General features: G+C 47.1%; 1 protein-coding gene across 2 annotated transcripts; it reads left to right on the forward strand.

The window, feature by feature from the left end:
• The first annotated feature begins 1,369 nt into the window (after nucleotides 1–1,369).
• AP2M1 (adaptor related protein complex 2 subunit mu 1) lies at nucleotides 1,370–23,942 on the forward strand. 2 transcript variants are annotated; one of them, XM_031603532.2, is made up of 12 exons: nucleotides 1,377–1,472; nucleotides 7,253–7,329; nucleotides 9,942–10,054; nucleotides 14,943–15,208; nucleotides 15,353–15,435; nucleotides 18,581–18,716; nucleotides 18,805–18,946; nucleotides 21,377–21,496; nucleotides 21,814–21,949; nucleotides 22,142–22,239; nucleotides 22,391–22,502; nucleotides 22,828–23,942. In XM_031603532.2, exons 3-12 carry the CDS (start codon nucleotides 9,981–9,983, stop codon nucleotides 22,960–22,962), a joined length of 1,302 nt encoding a protein of 433 aa, XP_031459392.1. In that variant the 5' UTR covers nucleotides 1,377–1,472; nucleotides 7,253–7,329; nucleotides 9,942–9,980; the 3' UTR covers nucleotides 22,963–23,942. The 2 variants fall into 2 exon arrangements, with proteins under 2 accessions (XP_090003602.1, XP_031459392.1); XM_090147476.1 differs by lacking the exon at nucleotides 7,253–7,329 and having other exon boundaries at nucleotides 1,370–1,472.
• Nucleotides 23,943–24,112: the final 170 nt, after the last annotated feature.

Genomic DNA, 24,112 nt, shown 5'->3' on the forward strand with positions numbered 1-24,112 from the left:
TGAATTTTAAATCCCTTTGTAGTTGCCTTTCAGCTAACGCTTGAATGTTCCAGGGCTTCAGTGCCTCTGGAGAATGGGGAGATGCTGCCATTTGCATCCCCTTTGTGCCCCGGCCTTGGGCCAGACTTGCCTGGGGCAGAGCCCTTTTTCCCCCTGCCCTGTCCTTGGCACTGGGGCCGTGCCCCCTGCCTTATGGGACTCGTGGAACATAGGGCCATGGGGCAAGTGCTCACTTGGCCTGAAGAAGCCTACAGGGGGCCTCTGCCCTGCCCTTTGCCCACAGTCACTTGCAGGGGCGGGCCTTGGGGCAGCTGTGGCCCTGCCATCGCCTTGCCACTGAGCAGTTAGACCTCTTTGAGAGCTGAGAATGCAGCCAGTGAGTGAGGGAAGGCACACCTGGGGGAACACAGATGTCCCCCGTGTTTGTCTGCAGAGAGGGACAGCACTGGCCTTACCCTGCTCCATTCCCTGTGTATGATGCCTGGGAGGGACGTGAGTTTTGTGGGCAGGGGCTGCAGCTCTGCTGGGCCACACAGAGATGTGGGTCACTTGCTCCAACCCTCCTCATCCTTCTTCCTTCTCTCATGGGTGCTCAGAGCCGCTCCTTTCTGTTCCTGCTGGGCTGTGGGAAGGAGGCGTGTGGCCATGGCTGCCTGCACCCTCAGTGCCCTCCTGTCATCTCCTTCACTCTTTCTGTTTGCGGTTCTTTTATACTCCAGAGACGAAATGTATTTTGCTCCTGGGCTCTGCCTTGTGCCCTCCTGCCCCATGTCCCCCCCCGCTCCCTCACGCCTGTCCCCGTGCCCCTGGGACGCAGTATGGTGGCACTGCCCCACTGCCCCACTGCCCCCTGCACCCCCCGCCCCGCTCGCTGCCTCGCCTCCCCCTGCCCTGCCCGCTGGGTTTTATAAAAACAGAACCAATCTCCTTGTTTTTATTTATAAACATAGTTTTATTGGACTGCTGCCTCGTGTTTTGTTTTGTACCAGCTTCCTCCTTCCTGCTCTTCTTTCTGCCCCTCGCTCTGCAGCCACGTCCCTCTGGGTAGGGGTGCTCAGGCCGTTCTCCGTTGGGCTGGAAGCAGGCCTTGGTCTGGCGGTCTGTGGGTGCCCTATGGAGGGCAGTGAGAACCAGCGGGGCTTCAGGCCCGCGGGGCGGAGGGCGGCCTCTCCTTCGCCGTCCTACAGGCCTAACGGCTCTCTGCCAGCCCCCCTCCCTCCCCCGAACTACAACTCCCAGCGGCTCCCCGCGCCGCAGGACTACGGCTCCCAGCATGCATCGCGCGTCTCAGCCCTTCCCGCGCCCCAGCCGCCAAGCCCCGCCTCCACGCTTGACGCATGCGCACTGCCAGCGGGGCGCGGGCGGGGCATGCGCGGCGGCGGCTCTGCAGTGATAGGGGGGGCGCTGAGGGAAGGGGGGGCGGCAGCCGCCATCTTGGGCGCTGGGCGGCGAGCGGCGGCGGGCGGCGGCAGGTGAGGCGTTCCGCGCCAGGGCCGGGCGGCCCGCTTGTCCTCCCCGCGCGGCGGTGGGGCTCCGTCCCCGCGTCGGGTTGGGGGCCGGCCGGGGCTCGGCGGGCGGAGGACGGCGGCCGCGGCCGTTCCCTCAGCGCTCGGGGCCGGGGGTCCGCGGCCCTCCGCGGTGCGGCTGTGACAGCGCCGGGCCGCCTCCCCTCAGCGCTCGGGGTGACGGCGGGCCGCGCCTCGCGGAGCGGCAGGACTGTGAGCGGGCTGTGCGGCAGGGCTCTCCTCGGCCCTGGGGACGGGCTGCGATGCGCGCCGGGCTCGGTCGTTTGTTTTAGCGGCGGGGCCGAAGTGGCGGCCGCGGGGACTCGGGTGGGATCGTTATGGCACGCGGCGTGTGGGAAAGGGCTCCGGCTACGTGCCGGGTCAGCCCGAGCAAAGGTCCTCTAATCGGATCAGCGGGAACTTCCCCGGGAATCGTTCGTCCGCACCGCTGCTGGGACGTGAGTTAGCTCGTTCGCGGCTTGTCAGCTCCAGCTTCCTCTGTGGGAAACCCGCTGAGGCGCAGAGCGGCTCTGCTGATGCTGTGCTGAAGCGTAAAGTGGGCCCCTATCCAGCAGCTCCCATAGATGCGTTTCCTCTTCCTTCCTTCCCCGGGCCGGGCTTTGGATCCTGCAGAGCTGCAGGAAACGCAGCCTTGTTTGTCGCCCGGTGCAGCTGACTGCTGTCCCCCCTGGGAAACGATTCTCCCCATCGGCTGCCTGATCTCAAGATCTGCTTTCTCCTCACTCCAGGATGACGAAGCTACCGTGAAGTTTTAGCCTAAGGCTTCCAGAATCTGAGCCTGGAACTTTCCCAGATAGGCACATCTGAGTGGTTTCGGTGGCTCGGAGCTCTAGTTGTGTTACATTTGTATCCATGCTTGGGCTTATACTGGTGTGTGAGTCCTGTTGGCCAGCATTAGTGTGAATGCCTTCAGAACTGCAGTTACTGCTTTTTTTTCTTACAGTAAAAGCTAGACTTGTTCCAGTGAGTCTTGCTTGCAGGGACAATCTCCAGTCTGATGAGATGCTGCCAAGCTGCCTACTTCCATATTTTCCCTGTCAGAGCGGGGGCATCGTTCCTTTTCTGTAGGCAGTGCCATGTTGCTGACATCTAGTGACAAAGATACCCAGCGTTCCTTGGGCTGCAGATGGGCCGTATTTTCTTCCAGCCGTTTGTGATGTCTCTGAAGGATATTGTGGCTGGCTTCTCCCCTCTCTTGAGACAGCGCATTCCTAGTCTTTGAACAGTTGAGTCTTGAGTGTTCAAAGGGTTATATCTGCAGTTTTTTGAAGCAGGGAGAACAGAAGATTCTTTTTGATAGTATTTCAGGGTTTGTGTGGTTTTTTTTTGTTGTTGTTTTCTTTTTTGATGAAGTGGGAATGCTCATCAAACAAAGCCTTTATTTGTCCCTTCACATGACCCTGGTTAAACTTTTCTTGGCTTCGTTGCTTCTTGGTGCAGAGGTGAGATGAAGCTATCTAGTGTAGCATGGTGTCTTGCATCAGTTTTCTGAGCTTGTACAGCTAAAGGCTGTGAATGTGTTTTAAGGTGGAGGGGTGCGTGGTGCTTTAATAATGGAGCCTGTCGTGTTTCCCTGTGTCAGGACTTCTCTCGTTCCCCCCTAGGCTGGTGGCGTGCAGCACGGCACGCAGAGGCAGGCTGTAGGAGGGGAGCCTGCTAAGAGTTCAACGTGCTTCTCTTCCTGCCCACTGGTTGTGGGGATTTATGGGATTGGGTTTAAAATAGGAACGGTTCCTCTGAAACCGATGGGCTTATCTCTGTAGCTCTTTAGCTCACAATATGTGTCTTAATTAAATTATGCAGCCTGTCTTCCCCAGGATTGCAGCTACTCTTCTTTAAAACCAGGTGTGGCCCATGGCCTCCTGGACAGTGGTTAATGCATCACTCTAAGCAAAGCTTAGGTCCTCAGATTAACTGGTGCGTGATGACATCGAGGTAAGCCTTAAGCCTGTAGGTTTGATAACAGCTAGTGCTAGCTTGAAAAGACTAGTTTCCTAAATAGCTTGTTTGCAAGAGCAGCCTGACTAATCCACCTCCTGCTTCTACTGCTGTCATTTGTCCAAGATCATAGCGACTGCTGGAATGCAGAAACCGTTACAGTGGGTTTGCCCTTGGTCCTGTGAGAGCTGCAGTACCTCTCCTGGATGAGAGCTCCAGCAGCTAATGTACCTCCAACTGCTTAGCTGGATAAGCTCATTAATGCACAGAAGTCTTACTTACTGTTAAGTCAGAACCCAAACTTTCTTTTAATAGACTACTAAATGGGTTGATTGCTCTCTGCCAGCTTATTGACTGATTTGTGGTTGCTGCTTCCAAGATGGACTCTGTACGTAATAAACACTCCTCTTTTCATTCAAGGTGATGTCAGTGCTGCAAGGAAACTCCTAGCCCTTTAATGGCAGTAATGATTCCAGAGTAGCTGGTTCCTGAGCTTGCTGCTGATCATTTCACACTATTCATCCACTGTCCTTGATGACACGGGAACCTCCGTGATGCTCACAGCTTGTCAGCCACAGCTCTGCTCCAAGACGTGGGCTTGTGTGCAGAAGTCCACTTGGGTCTGTTGGTCAGGCTTCAGTGGTTTGCTCTGTCAGTGGCTGACTGGAAGGTAATTAGCAGGCCACATAGCAAGCTCATTTTCACACCTGTAGTGCCAAGCCTCTTTTTCTGGAGAGATCTCACTGTAGTAAGAGTGGCAAATTCACAGCTGACTTAGTGAAATACAGCAGTTCCTAAAGTTGCCTTTTAAAATCAGTGGATGAACACGCTTGCATGATCACAAAGCTACCAGCACTTTCCAGATTCTGAGGCTGCTGGTGCTTGGGTGGTAATGAGAAACTGTAGCTGCAGTGTAAGAGCTGTCCCTGTTGTCAGGCTGCTCCTGAGCACTTATTCATTGGCTGCAGATTTACCTCTGTGCCTTTTAAGAGGGCACTTAAGGGTTTTACTGCACAGACCTATACTGCAGTGGGCAGACTGCTGACTGTGCTGGGGGGGCTCTAAGGAGCTGTTTTGGAAGGTTATAGACAACCACACTTTTTTCTGAATGAAAATTGCTAATATATTCTCAGTTCTTATGTTTGCTCCACCACTCATAAGCTATGCTGTTGGCACATTGCTATTGATCTGTTTCTTCCAGGCAGTGCCTTGTTCTTTTAGGGCTAGAACAAGCACCTCTTACCTGGTAATAATATACCTCTGTAGAAAACTGAGTAGCAGTTTGTTATTTTTCCTGAGCAATGAATTTGAGCAGGTCAGCTTTTTTGTGCTCAGTTCTGTGTGTGCATTTTCAGAAGTCAGGCAACAATGTTGTGAAGTCTGTCCTGTTGGTTGAAGCTGTTCCTGTTCTAAATGGTGTTGCTTGGAAGACTTCAGGTTATGGGACATTAGTATTGGAGAAAATCACTCATCTGAATGTCTGTGTGAATCCAGGGTTTAGGCTAACATTCAGCTTTGTCTTTCATTTCCTAAAGAACAGGCAACTGCAAAAGGTGTTTTTCTTCTGGTGTGGATGCTGCAGTTTAGTGCCTTGTGTCCATGGGCAGCTCCCAGGCCAGCCACGTGTTGCACCTCAGAGTTGAAGCTACTGACAGCCTGGCATCAGGACACTGCTGCATGGAGCTGCATTCCAAGTGTGTGGCACAGTGTAGGTGTGAAAGGGCAAAGTCTGGCTTTTAAAGGAACACCTGCCGATAGTCGGACATGCATTCAAATCCATATCCCAGCGGTCTGCTTTTGTACTTACTCCTTTTGGTAGCAGGCTTTTAAGATGGTAACTTTGCTACTAAGGTTACCTTAAGGCATTTCCACACAGCCTTGACTCCCGTGGGCTTGTAAGTATGTGGCCCATCTCTGATGCTCTTCAGGATGCTTTGGCGTTCTATTTATGGTCTGGAATAGAAGTGTATTGGAATGTGAGCACTTAGCAGCAGGGCAGGAAGCAAACTGGCCGTAGGTATTTGTAGGAAAGGCATTCTGTCAGATCTCCAGCCCCAGCAGTTAGCTGCTTGGAGAAACAGGGCTCTGGTAGGAGAGGACTGTTGTTCTAAATCGATCTGATTAGTCACCAGCTGGTGCAAATTCAGTGTTCAGATGGATCTTCTCTGCACCTTAACCAAAATAAACCCGTCTATGTTATAACCAGAAAAACAACGTGGTAACTAACAGTGTGGAGTGGGTTGCCATATGCTCAAGCTTGTGAAACAGAAGGAACGTAGCTCTGAAAATGCGGTTGACAGGCCGTTAAGCCAGAGGCTTCAGCTAGTCGCCTTGGCTTGCGGGCACTTAGAAGCAGTCAAAGAAGTGCTGGGCATTGCTCTTCAGCTGTCTTGCAATGAGCTATTAGCCCGAGGAAACTCAAAAACAATGCAGGGCAATCTCCCTCCAACGGGCTGACTGTGGAGAGGGGCAGAATGAGTCACTGGAGCTGATTGAGCAATGCAGTTACTGGGAGCTTTCTGAGTCACATTGCCAAGCACTGCGAGCCGATGAACCCATCTCCAGTGGTGGATTTCTTATTCTGGGGCATTCTGATTCCAACAGCCGTGAGTCACCGAATGTCAGTTACAAATTAATCTGAGTGCTGTTCCCTGCAGTTCTTAACCATGGCAGGCTGCTGCTTTTCAGATCAGCTTTGGAAATGAAACCTGTTCATTATTTAAAAAGGTGTGGAAGATCTTAGCGGGTCAGAAGTGCAGCACTAACTCCTTCGTTACAGTAACCTTGAAACAGTTGAAACAAGTATCTCAGAAGCTTGTTCTGAAGCACAAAGGAGAGGATCAAAACAAAGCAAGCTTATTTTCACTGCAACTGCTTCAAGGAGGGCCATTGTCTTCTTTAAGAGCCGTTCTCTTTGTTAAGCTTTAAGCAACTTCTCTTGCATGGTACTCTTTGTATTGCTTGCTTCTCATCTGTTCATATATCCTTGGGCCAGTCATTCCACCTCTTGAGTTTCCCAGCTGTGCAGACCCGCTCTGATGAGCTGATGGAAGTCATTGTAGTGGGGAGGGAATATGAACACCAATCTGATCAGGAAAAGTGGTGGTGCTGGGGTGTTGTCAGTGCTTCTGAGCTTCCACCACGAGCACACTGTGAAGGAACGGCTCCATTGCACCAAAATGAAGGAAAAACATTATCAAGCCAACTGGTAGAGCAGTCCTGATTCTTTGGCTGCACCTGTAGTAAGTGAAACTGCCACCTCTGGCATTAGCCAGGGATTCACAGCACAGAATTCTTCAACGCCTGGTCCTGTTACCTGTATAGCAGAGCTAACGTGCATCAGCTGATTGGAAACAAATCTCTCTGCTTGCTCCTCTTTGTTTGCAAGTGAGGATTTGCAGTAAGAGTGATCCTGGTGAATCGTCCTGTTTCCTTTTAAAAATTACAGTATGCAGATGTGAAGTTATTTGGAGAAGTAGGTGAGAATGACAGGCAGTGGTGGGACTTGTACCTTGAATTTAGTGTTCCACTCTATAAAAGGTATAATGATACATATAGGAAGTAGGCAGGTTAGGGTCTTAAGGTACTTCTAGCTTCACCTGCAGTATGATCAACCATCCTGAAGACTGATTTCAGTGTGATCTGCTGGGTGGTTGCTTTTTGTTTGTTTTAGGAAGCTAAGCACTATGAACCACCAAGAAAACAGATCAAAGTAGAGTGATTATATTGTCTGTGCCATGGTTTGCTTACATCCTGAATAACTTGTGTGGTTTTGAGTTTCCTTCCAGAAGGAAAACATTCAGAGGGAAGCACTGAGAAAGACCAAAGCATGGAGCAGCTTCCTTCTCAAGAGGAACTGAGTTAGGTAGGAAAATGCCTTTCTGGGAAAGAGTTGATTGAAGGCAGTGGAGAAGGTCTACATGTCATGAATGGCTTGGAGGGATTTTTAAAGACTAAAAATGTTTGTGTAACACTGTATCTGCTCATCATCTAACATGCTTATTCGAAGTATAGGCAAGCAGGTGACTCTGCTGCCTGGAACTGTGATGCAGTTAAAAATGCTGATGTTTTTCTTCATAACTTAAGTGAAGCTATTGCAGAGTGTGTTCTCACCTAAGTATGAGAAAGGATGGCCTCATTATCTCAGTCAACATCTAAAATACCTAGATTTTCCAAAGAGAAGGCTTCTAGTTTCCATCAGGAAGCTTCATCAGCAATCTTCTGTGTGTTTTTAGCACAGTAGTAAACATTCTAAGACTTTTTCAGAAAGTGGTTGGCTTGCCATGCTAGCAAGATGCATTGTCTTGTATATGCTGTGTGTCTGATCCTGTTGCTCATCAAAGCAGATGTTTCCTTTGTGCTAAAAATAGTGGAACAAATAACTTAAGCAGCATTAGAGCCCAAGAGGGAGATTATATTTAAGACTAGGATGTGCTTTCTAGGAATCTTCTGGAAAGGGTTTGTAGGATTCATATGATCCAGCTTTGACCAGTTGCATAAGCTTCTAGGAGACTCTTCTCTACAGGTCTGAAAGAGGATGAGAGATCTCTGCATCGCTTTTAATAGGAATGATGCATACCCAGATGTGGAAGTCAGTGCTGCAGCAGCCTGAAAAGACATCATTGTCTCTTGTCTGGAATGAATGTTGTTGTCAGTGCCTCGTGAAGCCACTGACAAGTGGCAGGAGGCAGTCTGCTAGTAGCCAGGGATGCAGCCAGCAGAATGTGTTGAGTAAAAGCCATGTGTGAGCTTTGAGAACTCTTCTGTCTTTCTCACTGTTTTGATTTGAGAGGTAATTTTTAAAATATTTTCTTTCCTTGTGACGAGCTGAAGACCAATAGTGGAAAAGTACATGTAGCATGGCTCTCTGAGAACTCATTGGGGTAGCTAAAAATGTTGGTGTAAAGGCTTATGAAGTTTAAGTTTTTCTTTCTGAAAGTAGAAGTAGTTATTCACTATTTTATTTATATCTTGTTTTAGGACAAAAGTCACATCTACAGTCCCATCAAGCAGCTCCTTTATTTTCTTAAATGTAAGAGTTAGAAGATTCTCTTAATGCTGCAGGCTTCTGCATTGGAGGCCCTTCTAGTTCTGATACGTTCATTGCTTTTGTGTTCTATTTCTCTGACTTTTGAGACGATCTGAGACAAGGTCATTTTGACTTCATTTCTGCTGTTCCTGAACAAACAATATCAGTTTGCCCTCAGCATCTGTTTCTAGGCTCACCCTCCCTATCCTTTCCACCCACCCCAGACAAGTGGGTGTAGGCTAATCTCCCAAACAGCAGTGTGGGGATGGTTGGTTATCTCGTTCTAGGTGATCGTCCCAAGACCTGGTTACATGACCTGCCCTATCATGTGTGTAGTGCTCTTCCCTGGGCTAAGCAAACCAGCCACACGTGTGAGTGGGCATTGTGACTGGGGCTGAGGTGAAGTAAGCGTGTGTATGACTACAGGAATGGGGTCTGGTAAAGTAACTATGCTTTGGAGAGGAAGAAAAATAGGCTGTTTGCCTTTGTGGGATGTACTGGCTATGCAGATCTCCTTAAAGCAATATTTACAGAAAGAGAAGGTTAGCAGTTTGAGGGGGTAACTTCAGACATCCCCCCCCCCCGCTTGAAGTGTCTCATGCTGAGATCTGCTCTTATGGCTTGTTGTGCAGACTAGTCTGTTTTGACTCCAAAGCAAAGCTCACAGATGTTATTCAGTACTGCTGCTAAGGTACAGGAGCAGCTGTAACAGTGCTAAATAATAGTATTCTAGTAGCTTAGTTTGAGTAACTCCTCTCCTCTGCTCATCATAGTTTCTGCTGTTTCTGTCTATCTTGACGGCAAGTTGTTGATGCTTCTAGAAATTAGGTCCAAGAACCCAAGCTCAAGATACCAATTCTAAGCTGTGAAAGCAGTTAGAACAACACACAGACTCCACTTGCATTGTGACAGTTCCCTATCACCTTTTGCTTTATTGAAATAGCATACTCTTATGGTCTTGATGTGCAGTGTTGCTAGCTTATGGATAAGCAAGAGTCTGAACAGGCCATTGTCATTAGCCAGGCAAGCTTTTTAGACAACTGCTAGCTTTTTGTAGATACTAAGACAGCCTATCCTATGAGGCAGCTGTGATCCCAAGCAGGTGTGTGTGGAACTTGGTCAGGATGCTGCTTAAATAATCTGCAAAACTGAATGGTTAGAAAAATCTTTTTAGGAGCTTGGTTGCATTTTGTCCAACAACTGGAACAACTAGATCAATGGCTGCTGCTGTGGAATCTGTTATCTCTTCAAAGTTAAGCAGTCTTCCTAGGCAAGCAATGATAAACCAATGTGTACTTGCTGTGAAGATCTCCCTGCTGTACAGTGATGTAATTTGTATCTCCGTCACTGCAGGGATGCATGCTTTGTAGTAGAATAAAGAGTCTGATTAGTACCAGGCCCTGCTGTTTGTCACCGTGCAACCTGACACATGTGCTCTCTTGCTCCAGGTCTTAACCAACATGGGAAGAGAAGATTAAAGTTCCATCATGATTGGAGGCTTATTCATCTATAATCACAAAGGAGAGGTTTTAATCTCTCGAGTCTACCGGGATGACATTGGGTAAGTGCTTCCATTGCATCCTTGATCTTTGCACTTCTGTCTAACTTTGGTGCAGACAACAACCTAGAGCTGCTTTGTTCTGCATTAGCTGTGCATGCATGTAAGACTGCAATTCAACTTGCTGCTCTAGGCCTAGTTCTGAAATAGCTGAGCTTACTAAGCCCAGATCACCTACCAAAAGTAGTAAAGAATAACCCGCAGGCAAAGCTAGGACTTCTTTCTGTATTTAGAGACATGGCTGTTAGTCCAAGTGCTTCAACAACATAGGCTGCCATTGCAGGAGTCTGCCACCCTCACTGTAGTTGTTAAAACATTACAGGAGGAGAGATGTGGGAATTGTCTGCCATGCACTGTAACCAGGGTTCAGAGTGAGTTTCCAGCTCAGGTGTCTAGTACTGAGTGCAGGCAGAAGACTGCCTCTGGTCTTTGGCACTTTGATATTAGCAGCAGTTTCATAGAAGCCACCCTTGTACTCTGATGTTCTGTGCCCCAACTGTATGCCAGCCTTGTGTGTGTATTAGGTAACTAAAGCTGTGGGAAACTCTGAAACACTTCAGTAAGTGTAGATATGTCATTGCGCTTCACATAAGGGCTAACATTGCTCACTTAAGTTCCTTTCTGGGTATGAATTGTCTAGTGGAGGTTAAAGCTGAGTAAAAGTAGCAGCTCCTGAAGGGTTCTGTAGTTTCATTAATGGGATAGTAGTTGTCAGTGGTATCTGTAATAAGGCTTCACCTAGTGAGCTTTAAGCATCTCTTGACTCATTCTAAGCTGACTATAGCAGAGCAAAGTAGCAGTTCAAAGTATGGCCAAACTACCTCAAATCTTCCACAAAAAGCTGAGCCAAGGAACATTTGTACTTCTGAAGCAGAGAACTGCTGGCTGTGGAGTTTCTGTCTCTGCTGTGCTGTTTCAGTCTTTTGCAAGTCTGTTAGTTGAAGCTCCTCGGAGCAATTCCACAAGATCTGGCTTGTGAAGTTCCCCTAATTAATAGGTATTATGGTGACTGAATGAAGGCAGGCTGGATTATTGATGAATTTTGAGAATGTGCTGTATGTGGGGTTAGAGGCACTGTTGCTGCAGTTTCTGGCAGTGAGGTCTTGGGTTTTTTGTGGCTTGCAGACTTAAAGCACTTAGATTGCTTTGTACTTGAACTGACGGTTTTGATTTTAAAAGGCATTCTGACCCTCTAAGTATAAGCTGAAAAGTTAAATATTTTAATGTAATGATCTTCTACAACTTTTTCTTGGCTCATTCTCCCTCTGGAGTGACTTAAGATGTACTTTATTACATATTGAACATCTGGTGGGGCAAAACTAGAAAATTGGATTTCCTACCTGACCCAGTCTTACCTTTTTCTTTCAGTTATAGCTGCCCAGAAGATCCAAATGTTCTCTAGAACTTTAGGAGTTAGTGTTGCTTTCAGTGAAATCCTTCATTCAATTTTTGTGAAAGTGTCTTAGTGTCAGTCTTGTGACTTAGGTGGAGCAGGTGCTGGCTGTTAACTGAGCTTATTCCTTAAGGTGTTGGATTCCTTCTGAAACAGGCCTTCAAACTCAGTTTGTGACTTTTAGGTATGTAACCTTATGAAAGCAGTTATCTTAGAACAATTATGACTTGTCTTACTTTGATATCAAGTAACAGTATCTTCAGCTCTACAGCGAGCAAGTGAAGTTGGATATCCCCTATTTCCTCTTCTGAATGTGAACATCAATACCAGGCATACTCGAAAGCTTTTAAGTGCCCTACCTCGCCTTCAGAAGGAAAGCTTATGCTCTCCTCTGTGGAAGTTTGTCTCTAAGGCAAGCATCTGAGATTTCTACAATACTTGGAGTCTTTTAATTCTTAATTGATAGATCTGAAGTGCACGGAGTTGACCCATCTGGCTTGCTGGGAGGTAGGTTGAATGGAACATAGGCATAGCTGCTGTCATCTTCATAGGGGTACAGAGTGAGACCCTGGTCTTGGCACTTGCCTTTGATGTTCTGAAGCCTCAGCCTGTGTATTGGGAGAGATTAAAAGCTATCCATAGTAATGAGAACATCTTCCATTGCGTAGTTAAAGGGTCTAAATAAGCACATTCTAGCTCAAATGAGCAAAGTGGCAGTTGAAGAAGTCCTTCCCTTGACTTTGATATAGGCAGAAAACAGTCCCCACAGAATTTGGGCTTTCTTTGCTTGCAGCTTAGGAGAATGGCTTCAGTGCATGTAGTGCATCTATCTGTGCAGCAGCTAGTTGCATGCATGAACAGCCTCTTAAAAATATAAACAAAGTACTATGCATTTAATTCAGGATACCATGGAGGGCTCTATTGTGACCATAAACATCTTGATTCTCAGTGACGTTGTCTCTGGGAGAACCCACCTGCTTTTAAAAATGCAGCTATTTGATTTTTTTTTTAAAAAAAAAAAAAAAGCTTTTTGAAATTGAGCAGCTTACATGACAAACTGCATGCACTTTAAATAGGAATTTGGTTTCTGAGCTTCTAATACATCATTTCTGCTTCATGGCTCTTGATCCTTAAGGAAAAAGTGCAAGCTGGATAGAGCAGTGTCTGAATCTGAAAAATGTGCCATATCTCTTCAGGTGTGCTCCAAGCTCTATCTAACCTGCTGTGTTTCCTGGTGGCTGGACCAGCCCAGGAGGCATCAACCCAAACAGCTTCCAGTGAGAGTACTGCCATAGCAATGCCCGCTCAGACTTGCAGCTATGAGTACGCTATGAGGCGTACCAGAAAAAGGAAACCTGGGACTCTGTGATCTCTAGGCTGTGCCTTGGACTGAGGGTTCACTTCTTTTTTTTTTTTTTCTTCCTACCAAGGCCTGCCACATGTGTTAGCAGAGCAGCCTAGATATCTGAGATGTGAAATGAATACAGCTCATCTGAACTAAACACCCAATTAGTCCTGAAATTCAACCAAACGCAAGTCTGTGACACTGGCAGTCTGACCATGGCATGTCTGTGTTGTGCCATGCGAGGGCTTTGTTGCTGCCACAGCTTGTTACTTCCCAGCCAGTACTTCCTAGGCCTTTTGTGCCCAGGGGGAGGGGGTGCTGTTTGGTCTCTCCTTATCTCTTTGGATTCATTGTGCCTTGTGTGTGTGTTTCTAACCCTTTCTCTTGTTGCTGTCACTCCTCCTTTCTCCGCTGGCGCCATTTCTGTCCATCCCATCTCATTGGCTGCTGTAGCAATAGGTAAGAGACGCGTGGTAGGCCATGACTGGCATTGCAGTGGGCAGTCAGTGTGCTAGAAAAGCTTCACTGACCTGAGGCTTCTCCTGTAGCACACACCAGTCCGACTGCTGGTTCTGGCACTAGTCCTAGTGGGTTAGGACTTGAGGCTGGGAGGGCTGCCGCTCAGAGAAAGCAGAACTTTTCTTGAAAAGCTTACTGGAGGGGAGGAATGGGACTTCTAGATTTTGTTTTACAGTAGGCTAACTACTTTCTTTTGGGGGAGGGGGGGAAAGCAGATACTAATTTAAATCAAATTTACAAGCCTTCTGGAGCTGTAAAGCCTGGGAGATATTTGAACATGAGAATTTTGCTTACGAGGGAGGGTGTTTACTGAAGAGGCTTCTGCTAGGAAAGAATACCTTCTATGATAACATATGTTCTTCTGAATATCCTTTGTTTTCAAAGTTGGAACTGTCTGCTGGACTGTTATGAGCATTTGCACGTATCCTTGCTTGCAAGGGTGTTACTGCTATCTGCTCTCAAACATGGTGTGCATAATTGGTACCATGCCCTTGACACTGCAATGAGGAGAGCCCCTGTTGTACTACGTAGTCTCAAGGAAGGGTATGAGTAATAAAGCACTAGATGTGTCTTGGCTACTGTTTTTAAGTCTGTCCTGTTATATGAAGCCCTCAGACTTCCTTCCAGTGTTCTTAAAATTAGTGGATTTTGACTTAATTTGAGGAGCTTATCCTGACTTGTAGCTACAGGATGAAAGAACTCTATAGTGTGGGAAAGCTGACATCCAGAATATCATGCAGATATATATGTTTAGCTAGGACTTATATGTTCCCTGTTGGTGGTGTATAGTGAAACTAGCTTGGATTAACAATGTTAGTAACTGGGGAAACTTGCACAGCACCTTTTCTGCACTGTGCTGGGCTCCCTTCCCATCATAAGTGGTACCGGATCTTCCAGTGCACATAATGCACTGCTGCTACTGTCTGCAAGAGACCTGCTCTGAAGCACAGCAGGCTAAAAAGGACACATAACTGGAAAGTCAGAAATGTTCCTAATCCTGCTTGCTGCTTTCAAGCCTGCCCTCCATGGTACCTGGGATGTGGAGGTGAGATGAATCTGAAAATTAAAATTGCCCTTTGTGGTGTGCGCAGGCACTGACATCTATCAGGTGACCTGGGCAGATATCCTGTTTTTTTTTTTTAAACTCAGAGGTATATCCAGGGGAACTGTCATATCAGGGGAGACTACAGCTTTGTTTTGGGGCAAGAATATGAAGGCCTGGGCATGCAGATTAGATACTAAATAGCCCAGTCAAAACCAGACTCTTCTCAGAGTCACAACCTTTTTTAGTGTTCATTCCTGGCTGTGGTAATGGATCAGCAAAATAAGCAGAAGGAAGGTTTACTCTGCCATCTGGCTCCAGATGGGGGTTAGCTTCTCTTTCTGCCTGCAATTAGAATTGTCATACAAAACTGCAGAGACCAGTAGCTTTATTTCCTTGAGTCTGTACAGGGTTTTAATGTCCAGCTCTGCTCGGAGCCTTCATTTGTCCCTCTTGGCTGTGACATCCCCAGGCGCTTATCCTAAGTAAGCTGGGTATGTGTAGCTCAATGTCTGACTGTAATCACGTAAGCAGGACTGTGCAGCCAACCTGTTTTTGTACACGTGGTGGTAACTTATCTTTGGTCTTGTAGGCGGAATGCCGTGGACGCCTTCCGCGTCAATGTCATCCACGCACGGCAGCAGGTCCGCTCACCTGTCACCAACATCGCCCGCACGAGTTTCTTCCATGTCAAACGTTCCAACATCTGGCTGGCTGCTGTCACCAAGCAGAATGTCAACGCTGCCATGGTGTTTGAGTTTCTTTACAAGATGTGTGACGTGATGACTGCTTACTTCGGAAAGATCAGTGAGGAAAACATAAAGAACAACTTTGTGCTGATCTATGAGCTGCTGGATGGTGAGATGTTTCCCTTCAGCCTGCTGTATGATTTTGCATTTGGTTGATCTGTAACTCTTTCCTTACCGTTGCTGTTAACACAGCATGTCTCTGTTGCACTTCTGGCTTATGGTTCTGAGCTAACTGTCTTTTACTCTCTTGTAGAAATCCTGGATTTTGGCTATCCTCAGAACTCTGAAACAGGGGCCCTGAAGACCTTCATCACTCAGCAAGGCATCAAGAGTCAGGTAACCAGAGGGATTTTGGGGTACAGCATTGCTCTGCTGGCTAATTTTCTGTAAGCTTGTTCAAGAAAGTGCAGTTAACTACCCAACTAACTGTTTGACCTGTACTGGGTGGAGGTGCCAGAGTAGCTTGAGAACACCCTGGCAGGAACGTAGCTCACTGGCATCTTATTCCAGCAGTCTGTGTTTATGTGACTTCGCACTCCCTAACTCCTGATGAGATATGAGAGGAAGGGGCCCTGTTAGGATAGTGACAGTCCCTTGCTTGTAAATGACTACTGTTTTCAGGTACTGATCTGTGTCACCTTCTGACACAGAATAAACACATCTGCCTGCTGAACCAGAAATAGCTGTCCTGTGCATGGCTCTCACTGAGCAGGTCTGTTCTCTGCAAGTCTTTGCTGCTTTTAGCTATCAGGCTTTCGTTCCTGTCTTTGAAATGAAGTATTCTTCAGCCTTCTGGATCTTGCTGGCAGTCAGGAAAGTGATGTTACTCTGTTGCTGCAGATGCATCCTTACAGTCTGGGATCTCATGTTAGAGGTGAGATTCTCCACATCTGGCACAGTAGTAACTCTTGCAACAAAGTTTACGTGGGATTAGAGGATAAATTGCTCCTGAGGAGAAAAAGACAGAAGTTGGACTGTTTGGGGGAATGTTTTTCAGTCTAGCTCTATCTTATTGCTGCAGGTTACTCCTCAAAACTAGGTTTCTCATCCTAATTCATGTTCAACCTCTGTGAAACAAAACATCTGCTGTAGTTACTGTTTCTTGTGTTCCTGGCGCATATTACTTATTTGTTCTTCTAACAAAGCTATGCAACTCATAATGAGGACTTAGCTCAGTTCTATCATCTATTTAGTAAGTGAGTCAAGGAGAAGCTGGAAATCAGTCTACACTGAAGCTGTCTGCAAAGTAGATCTGTATGAAATTTCAGACCCAAGGTGTAAGCAGAAATGAAGTGTTCAACAAGAGGCTGCCTGGTGACTAAGGATAAGCAGAGGTCAAAGACTCCGTAGGCTCTGTTTTAGCTTATTTCATTAGCACTGACTTCCTAAGAACTCCTTTTAATCTTCTAGTAGCAAGACTCAGTATCTCAGGAAACTGAGGAAGAGAGAGAGAGAAGCTGCCTCTGAGCAGCATATATTCTGCTAGAACAGCAGTGTTTTGCAAGAGGGCACGTGTGTATCAGTAGCCAGATGTGAGTGCATCCGGCCTCAATCTTGTATTCAGAACCCTAGTATAAATCTGTTTGGCCTTTTGCAGTCTGATATTTTGGACAGTCAGCACTCAAGGCAGCTGAGTCAGCTCCTGTTCCTAGGAAAGCTCTACCACCCTCACTTCCTTCCCTCTTTATTTTGCTTTTGTCTGTTTTTGTCTTATGCCTTTTGTGTGCACAGTACTGCCACGGCATCTTACCTTGTTCAACAATAGGCTTAGCATTTTCCCTTTAAAGAGGAATTCTGATCTACAGCTTTAGATAAATAACAGCCCACAGCTATCTGCTCTGTTGGAGTTTTATGCATCCCAGTTCAAAAAGAGCAGAAGCAATCCTTGCCAGACCTAGTATTTCAGGGGAGCAATGGAAATGGAATTTTCCATGTTTCCATGTCTGATATTTACTCTGGCACACTGAGCCTCAAATTCCTCTTTCACATGCAACAAATATCTGACAGATAGGTTGGGCTGAAATCTGGGACTGGATCATCTGTTATCTGTGTTCTCTTATCTCTTAGTTCATGATGATTTTTTCCTTGGGCTGCTGACTTAAAGGAACAAAATCTGCATTTATGGCAGGATTTCTAAACTCAGCTTTTTTTCCTTTTCAGTGAAGAATTGAGTACTTCACCTTTTGTGGTTACAGTAGTCTTTCTGGGGAGAAATATTTTGTGCTGCGTTGAATACATTACCTAAGCAGTTCCCAGTGGAGTATAAAACGCTCTCCCTTGTCAGTGTTCTGATAATGGCTCTGTTTGCTTAAGGAGTGACCAACCCTGGCAAGAACAAAGCCACCACTGGTTTCGAACTGTGGTCATGTACTGCCACCCTGTGGGCCCAGTGCAAGGCTGCTGGAGAAGGACCCACCTTGCCGTTCTACTCCACTCTGGTGGAAGAGGCAGGATCGACAAGGACACAGCTGCTTACAGAACTGGGTTTTATTAAGATGCCCGCAGCCCTGGGTACCACGTCCTTAGATTAGGCATCTGTGCCATGGTAAACATCCACAGCTTGCTTTAGGAATGGAGTCCACTACTGGGAGTGGTATTTGGCTTGTTTCCTCTGTCCTACTTTGCATTGGGGTGGTGTATCATGGGCCATGCCTGAAAAGACTTTTCACTGCTAGGAAGGTGTGCTGTGCTTTCTGAGCTAGCGGTTAAAGCTCCTTGTCTTGTTTGTGCTGACTTGCTACCTAATTAGCAATGAGCTGGCCTGCTTTGTTCCTGTCCTGAAGTAGCCTTAAGCCTAACCTGCCTCTTTCTCCCTTCCTCCTTTTTCTTGCTATTGACCTGCTTGCCTGTCTAACCCTGTGTACACCACACTTGCTGCTCTACATCTACTTCTTCGCTTTCTGCGTGTGATTGGACCCCACCTATAGCATCAGGTAGGAAACCTGCTGGTGCCTCTCAGCACAGTCCTTAATGCTCATAGGAAGCTTGGAGCACAGATACTGTTAGGTGTGTGTTAGGTTAGTGCTGGAGTACAACTGTTGTCCCAGACGGCACGGTAATGACTGCCGTCATTAAAAAGCAGTCACTGTTACCAGCTGCTTCATGGCCCTGGGGTTTTATGTTAGATAAGGGTACAAACTGCCCTGTTTCCTCTTACATATAGATTGATGTGTCAGATGTGATTTGAATATCATCAGGTTAGCCCAGTACTCCTCACACCAAAATGTGGCCTAACATGCAACTAACAAAATGGAAGCAGCTTTCCTGCTGTCTCTCACTAATGTTTAGTTTGGAGTAGGATTTCCTGTGCTGAGGAAGGAATGCTTTTGTGACACTATCAGGTGTGTGACAACACTTAAAATCTTAATTATTAAAAGTATTTGTGTACTGTAAATGTCAAGTGCTTTCTTTTTGGTTTAAAGTAAGCTTTCTTAGTCCTTCCTTTTATCTAGAGGCTTAAGGTGTGATTCTTTCCCTTCAGACTAAGGAAGAGCAGTCCCAGATCACCAGCCAGGTGACTGGACAGATTGGGTGGAGACGTGAAGGGATCAAATATCGTCGCAATGAACTCTTCCTTGATGTGCTGGAGAGCGTGAATCTCTTGATGTCCCCCCAAGGTAAGTGGGAGCTATTAAGCTGTTGTCTTTTTTTCCTGGTAATAGTTGAGTGCTTAAGTATTCTCAACTGTGCTCTTCTCTACTCCAGGTCAGGTTTTGAGTGCCCATGTGTCTGGCAGAGTGGTGATGAAGAGTTATCTGAGTGGAATGCCAGAGTGCAAGTTTGGCATGAATGACAAGATTGTCATTGAAAAACAGGGCAAAGGGACTGCGGATGAAACGGGGAAAAGGTAAGAGGCATAAGGTAAAAAGTATTTGCCACCTGGCACTCTCAAAAGAGGGCAATGCTTGGTAGCATTTCTGATCTGACAGAAGCAACTTCCTTTTTTCCCTTCAGCTATCACTGCTAATTTTTCTCTGGGTAGGTCTGTTGCTATGTGAGCTACTAAGCTTAGGGCCTCAGATTAGAAGGTTTTTGTATAGCAGGACTCGTGTGAGCAAGTGGAATGACTTCCATGTCTTGGGTGACTGACTTCATTTCTGTACAACAACAGGTGTCCAGAGCAGTGGGAGCTCTGGGCTGTCATCTTTGAAATTCAAGCAAAGTGATAAGTGTGGGGTCTTTGTACCTGGAAATGTTTTCTCAAGGTAGATTCTCCCAGAACTTGTCTTTAGCAGTTGTAGTCAGTACAGAATCTCTTACAGGTTGTAGTCAGCCTTTCAAAGGAACAGCGAAGGAACCCCTCTGACAATAGCCTCTTCCACCCAGATTGTTTTTATAGATCAGAATGGTGGACAAACTAATATGCAAGCACCTGCTGCTGTCACACAGGTGGCTGTATGGTCTGGAGACTCATCCCTTCTGGGAGCCCAGCTGCTTTCCTTCCAAATATGCCTCAGTCAGTATTCACCTTAGAGCTGAAGATGGGTTCTATGCATTCTTCTCAACAGGAGAAGGCAGGAAAAGAGGGGGAAGCAAAGGGACTGTCACTTTTCTCCCACTAACCATTTTTGACTGAGCTGTTTCTTTTGTTGTTGTTTTTTGTTTGTTTGTTTGTTTGTTTGCTGACCCCCCAGTGAATTGGGAAGGTAGATAATCTGCTTCAGCTGTGTGCACTCTGCTCTTTACCCTGTCTTTTGCTTTGTGTGACTTGTGCATGTAATTCAGACCTCAGACACTTTCCTAGATGGTTCCCACAAACAGAGCTGAGCTGCTATTTGCCTTTTATCTCAGAACCAAGCCAAGAGCTATCACTTCACTGTCACTTCTAAGCTGTCTTTCTTGTAACCAAATCTAGCTAATAAAATGAATGAGCCTCAAGTGGGTGGGGGAATATCCCAGATAAAATATCTGTAGGCCTCTGAAGAGTCAGCAACACTGCCCAGAGTTCCTGTGCTGTGAGCATTTTCACCTGTAAGTGTGCTATTTTCTTCAGTTACAGAAGCAGAACAGACAGGGATTCTTGCTGGGTGGTTCTGCCCAGTCATGGTCCTCCAGCAGGCAACAGGCAGGAGATGTCACTGTCTAGAAGCATTTAGCAGAGGTGACCCAAAGGAGCAGCTGTTGCCAGTTGCTTTTTGGCTTCTGGTATGTGGCAGTGTCAGATCCCAAGTAATGCTGCCTGAGACCTGGGCACTAGCTAGGCAGCGTGGCTTTCCCTACAGTATTCTGTGGAAACCAAAGAACTTGTCTGCTAATGTTGACTGTCATCTGGGCAACAGATCAGGAACGACTAACTCCCACTCCTGAGGCACAAGCTACAACAATGGCTTGTGTAAACTGAACAGACAGTCAGCCTGGGATAAGTCTGCTTTCCCATTTGTGCAGGTAGTGGTGGCTCTTAGGACAGCTGAACCTGGCTGTTACGTATACTGTCTGCACACTGGCATGGTCACCCCATTGCTTGTAGCAGTTGAGGCAGCCTAGATATCACAGCACTATGTTGCAGCACTTCTTCTGTACTTCTACCTCTTTTGCTGCCAGCTGAACTCTCATTTTTATGGTCCCTTTTACTAGATGAAATGAGTTCTTAGCTAATTGTAGGACCTAGCCCTGAGAATATCTTCCTAGCTACTGGAATTCAACACAAGCTGAGTGCTGTCAGGCTAGGCTAGCGAACCTAAATGCATAGATGATAGCTGGGTAGATTTTTGTGAAGCAAAAGATATAATACCACCAGTTATAGTCCTCAGCAAGTTGATTACTGTGCTGGCATGAGAACAAGGGCTTCTCTCTGGAATCATATCACTTGCTAGTAGTGTAGAAATCAATCTGAAGAGGTTTCTAAACAAGAAGAGTCTAAACCTTACATCTCCTAACTTGTGGCAGTGGGATAGCTTTGTGGACAGGAAAGTGTTTTCTTATTACTGTGCTGCAAGAAGACTTGGGCTAGCAGAGTTGCCCTTGCAGCACTGACGTGCTGCTGGCAGGCAGACCTGAGCATTGTGTTCCTCTGGCTGCAACAGAAGTGTCTCAGCTTTGGGGAGAGGAGGGAGAGAATTGTTTCAAGCAATTGTCTTGAAATATGACTTTAGTGGTAAAGCAAGGGAAGTCTGAGCCAGGAGGCTGCTGTCCCCTAAATCTCTCCCTGCCTCCCCATTTCCTGGACACCTGCAATGGCAACATGCTCTGTAGAATAGTTTCTGCCTGAGCAAACTTCAGCTGTGCCAAGGTACTGGGGCTGTAGCTTGCAGCTGTTTAACTCTGTTTTGTGTTTTAGCGGCAAACAGTCAATCGCCATCGATGACTGCACTTTCCACCAGTGTGTGAGGCTCAGCAAGTTTGATTCTGAGAGGAGCATCAGCTTCATTCCACCAGATGGAGAGTTTGAGCTCATGAGGTACGGTGTGGGGGGATGACCAGGTTGGTATTGGCAGCTTGCTGCTGCAGTGGTGCTGCTGGTCTTGGACAGACTTGCAGTCCTTGAGTACTAGAACATGCTACACTTGCCTTCTTTCTTTTCAAAGTGCAATCTGTAGATTGTTCTGTAAGTCCTTATTTTACAGATGTGGTAGAAACATAGTTGCGTGGTTTTCTTTCTTTGCTTGTTAGCATGCTCAGCATGCAGATGCTGTCTTTTTGGGAAGCTGGTATAATTTGAGAGCTTGAAGGAGCTCAACTCCTTCTCAGAGTTTCCTGTTGTTTTTGTACCTGCAGATACCGAACCACTAAGGACATCATCCTTCCTTTCCGTGTGATCCCCCTGGTGCGGGAGGTGGGTCGGACCAAACTGGAAGTGAAGGTGGTGATCAAATCAAATTTCAAACCTTCGTTGTTGGCCCAGAAGATAGAGGTAAGCTGTGGGCCTATTCTGTCTCTCTGCTTGTTGTCCCCTGCTCTGTTGTCCTCATAGAAGAGTTTTCAAACTTGCACAGGACTGAAGTGAACTGAGTGCTTACAGATGTGTGGTGGTGCTGCTGTGCTGTGGAAGAAGAGAGTGCCCCTGCTACAGTATAATTTCTGTTCTCTATCCTTTGCCTTTCAGGTCCGGATCCCAACACCCCTCAATACCAGTGGAGTGCAGGTTATCTGCATGAAAGGGAAGGCAAAGTACAAAGCTAGTGAGAATGCCATTGTGTGGAAGTAAGTGAGCATGCTCATCAGGGTGCTGTGTGGGTAGGGTCTGGGAAGGCAGTCTGTTCAGTCTGTTCAGTCTCCATCTGCACCGAGCATGTGTAGTGAAGAGGAGAACTAACTTGGACACCTTGTCACTCTTCTGTGCTTTCTCTGATAGGATAAAACGAATGGCTGGAATGAAGGAATCCCAGATCAGCGCAGAGATTGAGCTGCTGCCCACCAATGACAAGAAGAAGTGGGCTCGGCCCCCGATCTCCATGAACTTTGAGGTGAGTCCCTGTTTCCCTTCCGAGGTGCTGCTGACCTTAGAGAGGCTTTGTCAGTCCAGCTCCTTCTGGCCTCCTTGGAACTGCACAGCTCTGAGTGCTCCCTGTCCCCAGCTGTTGTGCAATTCTACCGATCAGCCAGGTATCAAAGCTAATGGAAGAATATTGTCCTTACAGCCGCTGGGGTCTGTCACCGTGCATGTGGGGAGGGGCGGCTCTTTGAGTCTGTTCCTGGATGCTTAGCCTAGAGGTCCTCAGGTTGTTGTGTGTGGAGAGTATCTTATCACCATGTTCCAACTTGATTTGCTGCTTTTCCTTTGTTCAACAGGTCCCATTTGCGCCCTCTGGGCTGAAGGTGCGTTATCTGAAAGTCTTTGAGCCAAAGCTGAACTACAGTGACCACGATGTGATAAAATGGGTGAGGTACATTGGCAGGAGTGGGATCTATGAGACCAGGTGCTAGCCCCAGCGGGCTGGCAGGCTCCCTCTTCTCCAAGCCATCCTCCACGTCTCCTCAGTCTTCAAGTACATTCAGAGAACATCTGCCTGGCCCCTCTACGCAGATCGACAGACCCTGCTCACCTGGGAGCAGACTCTCCTGCCTGTGCTCAGTTACCACCCATGCTGCAACTGAAGTTCAGAATCAGGTTGTGTGCAGGGTTGCAGTCAGCCTCCTGCTCCCTGTCCCAGGGTGGGGAAGGGCTAGTCTAACTCCCATCCTCTCGTGATCTTTCTAGGGAACGTCCACCATTAAACTACTCTTCTGTTGGTGTCTCACTACTTGCATCATATCCTAGTATTTTTGAAGTTCTTGTGCATATGTACTCGTAGAATAGACCTAAACATAGACTGGACAAATCTGAGTTGAAGTTACCCTGGCTTCTGTACTAGCTATTGCTGTTGTGGTAGATGTTGCTGGCCAGTCTGGGATGCCTGAGGTGGTGAGTTTGTTGGGCTTCTGCCAGAGGAGGTGGTGGGCTCCTTGGATCTTGCCACCTTCTTATTTCTTGCAAAGTCTTCAGTATAGAGTCCTGCTTTGGGAAGGTTTGTGACCAAACAAGGATGAGGGTTTAGACTCTTGCTGGTGTGTATGTGGGTGGCACAGCATTTCAGGTCCATAGAGCACTTACCCCAACCCACTGCTGGCTTGAGCCAGTGATTCCTTTCCAAATGAATTGGAAATAAGGCCACCTCCATCCCAGGGGGTGTGGGTCAGCTGAGCTCTGTCAGGATGTGAACAGGGTCTGTCCTCTGGAATCTAAAATGCAACTGGCACTAAGAGCCCCCTGCCCCAGCCTGCCCTCTCCGCACTTCTACCAAATGCTTCTGGGCCATAGGAATGCTGCTGCTACCCACAATCCTGCTTCTGGTAGTGTGGTCTCCATTTTGTACACTTTGTGATTTGTCCAGCTCTGAATCTAATAAAGTATGTAGAACGGAGAAGGCTGCCCGTGCTGCTCTGTGGGAGTGGTGGTACAAGAGGTGGGCTGTGCTCTGGGGCCATGCTTTTGTTGCTTGCCCAGCTCTGGGCTGCTGTAGGGGTAGGTAAGTGAAAAGAAGGAGGAGTGCTTGTATTCCTAGCTTGCCCAGGGCTTATTTCCAACTGTGCTGGT

The sequence above is a fragment of the Phasianus colchicus genome, chromosome 10, assembly GCF_987193195.1.
Source record: "Phasianus colchicus chromosome 10, bPhaCol1.hap1.1, whole genome shotgun sequence".
NCBI lineage: Eukaryota > Metazoa > Chordata > Aves > Galliformes > Phasianidae > Phasianus > Phasianus colchicus.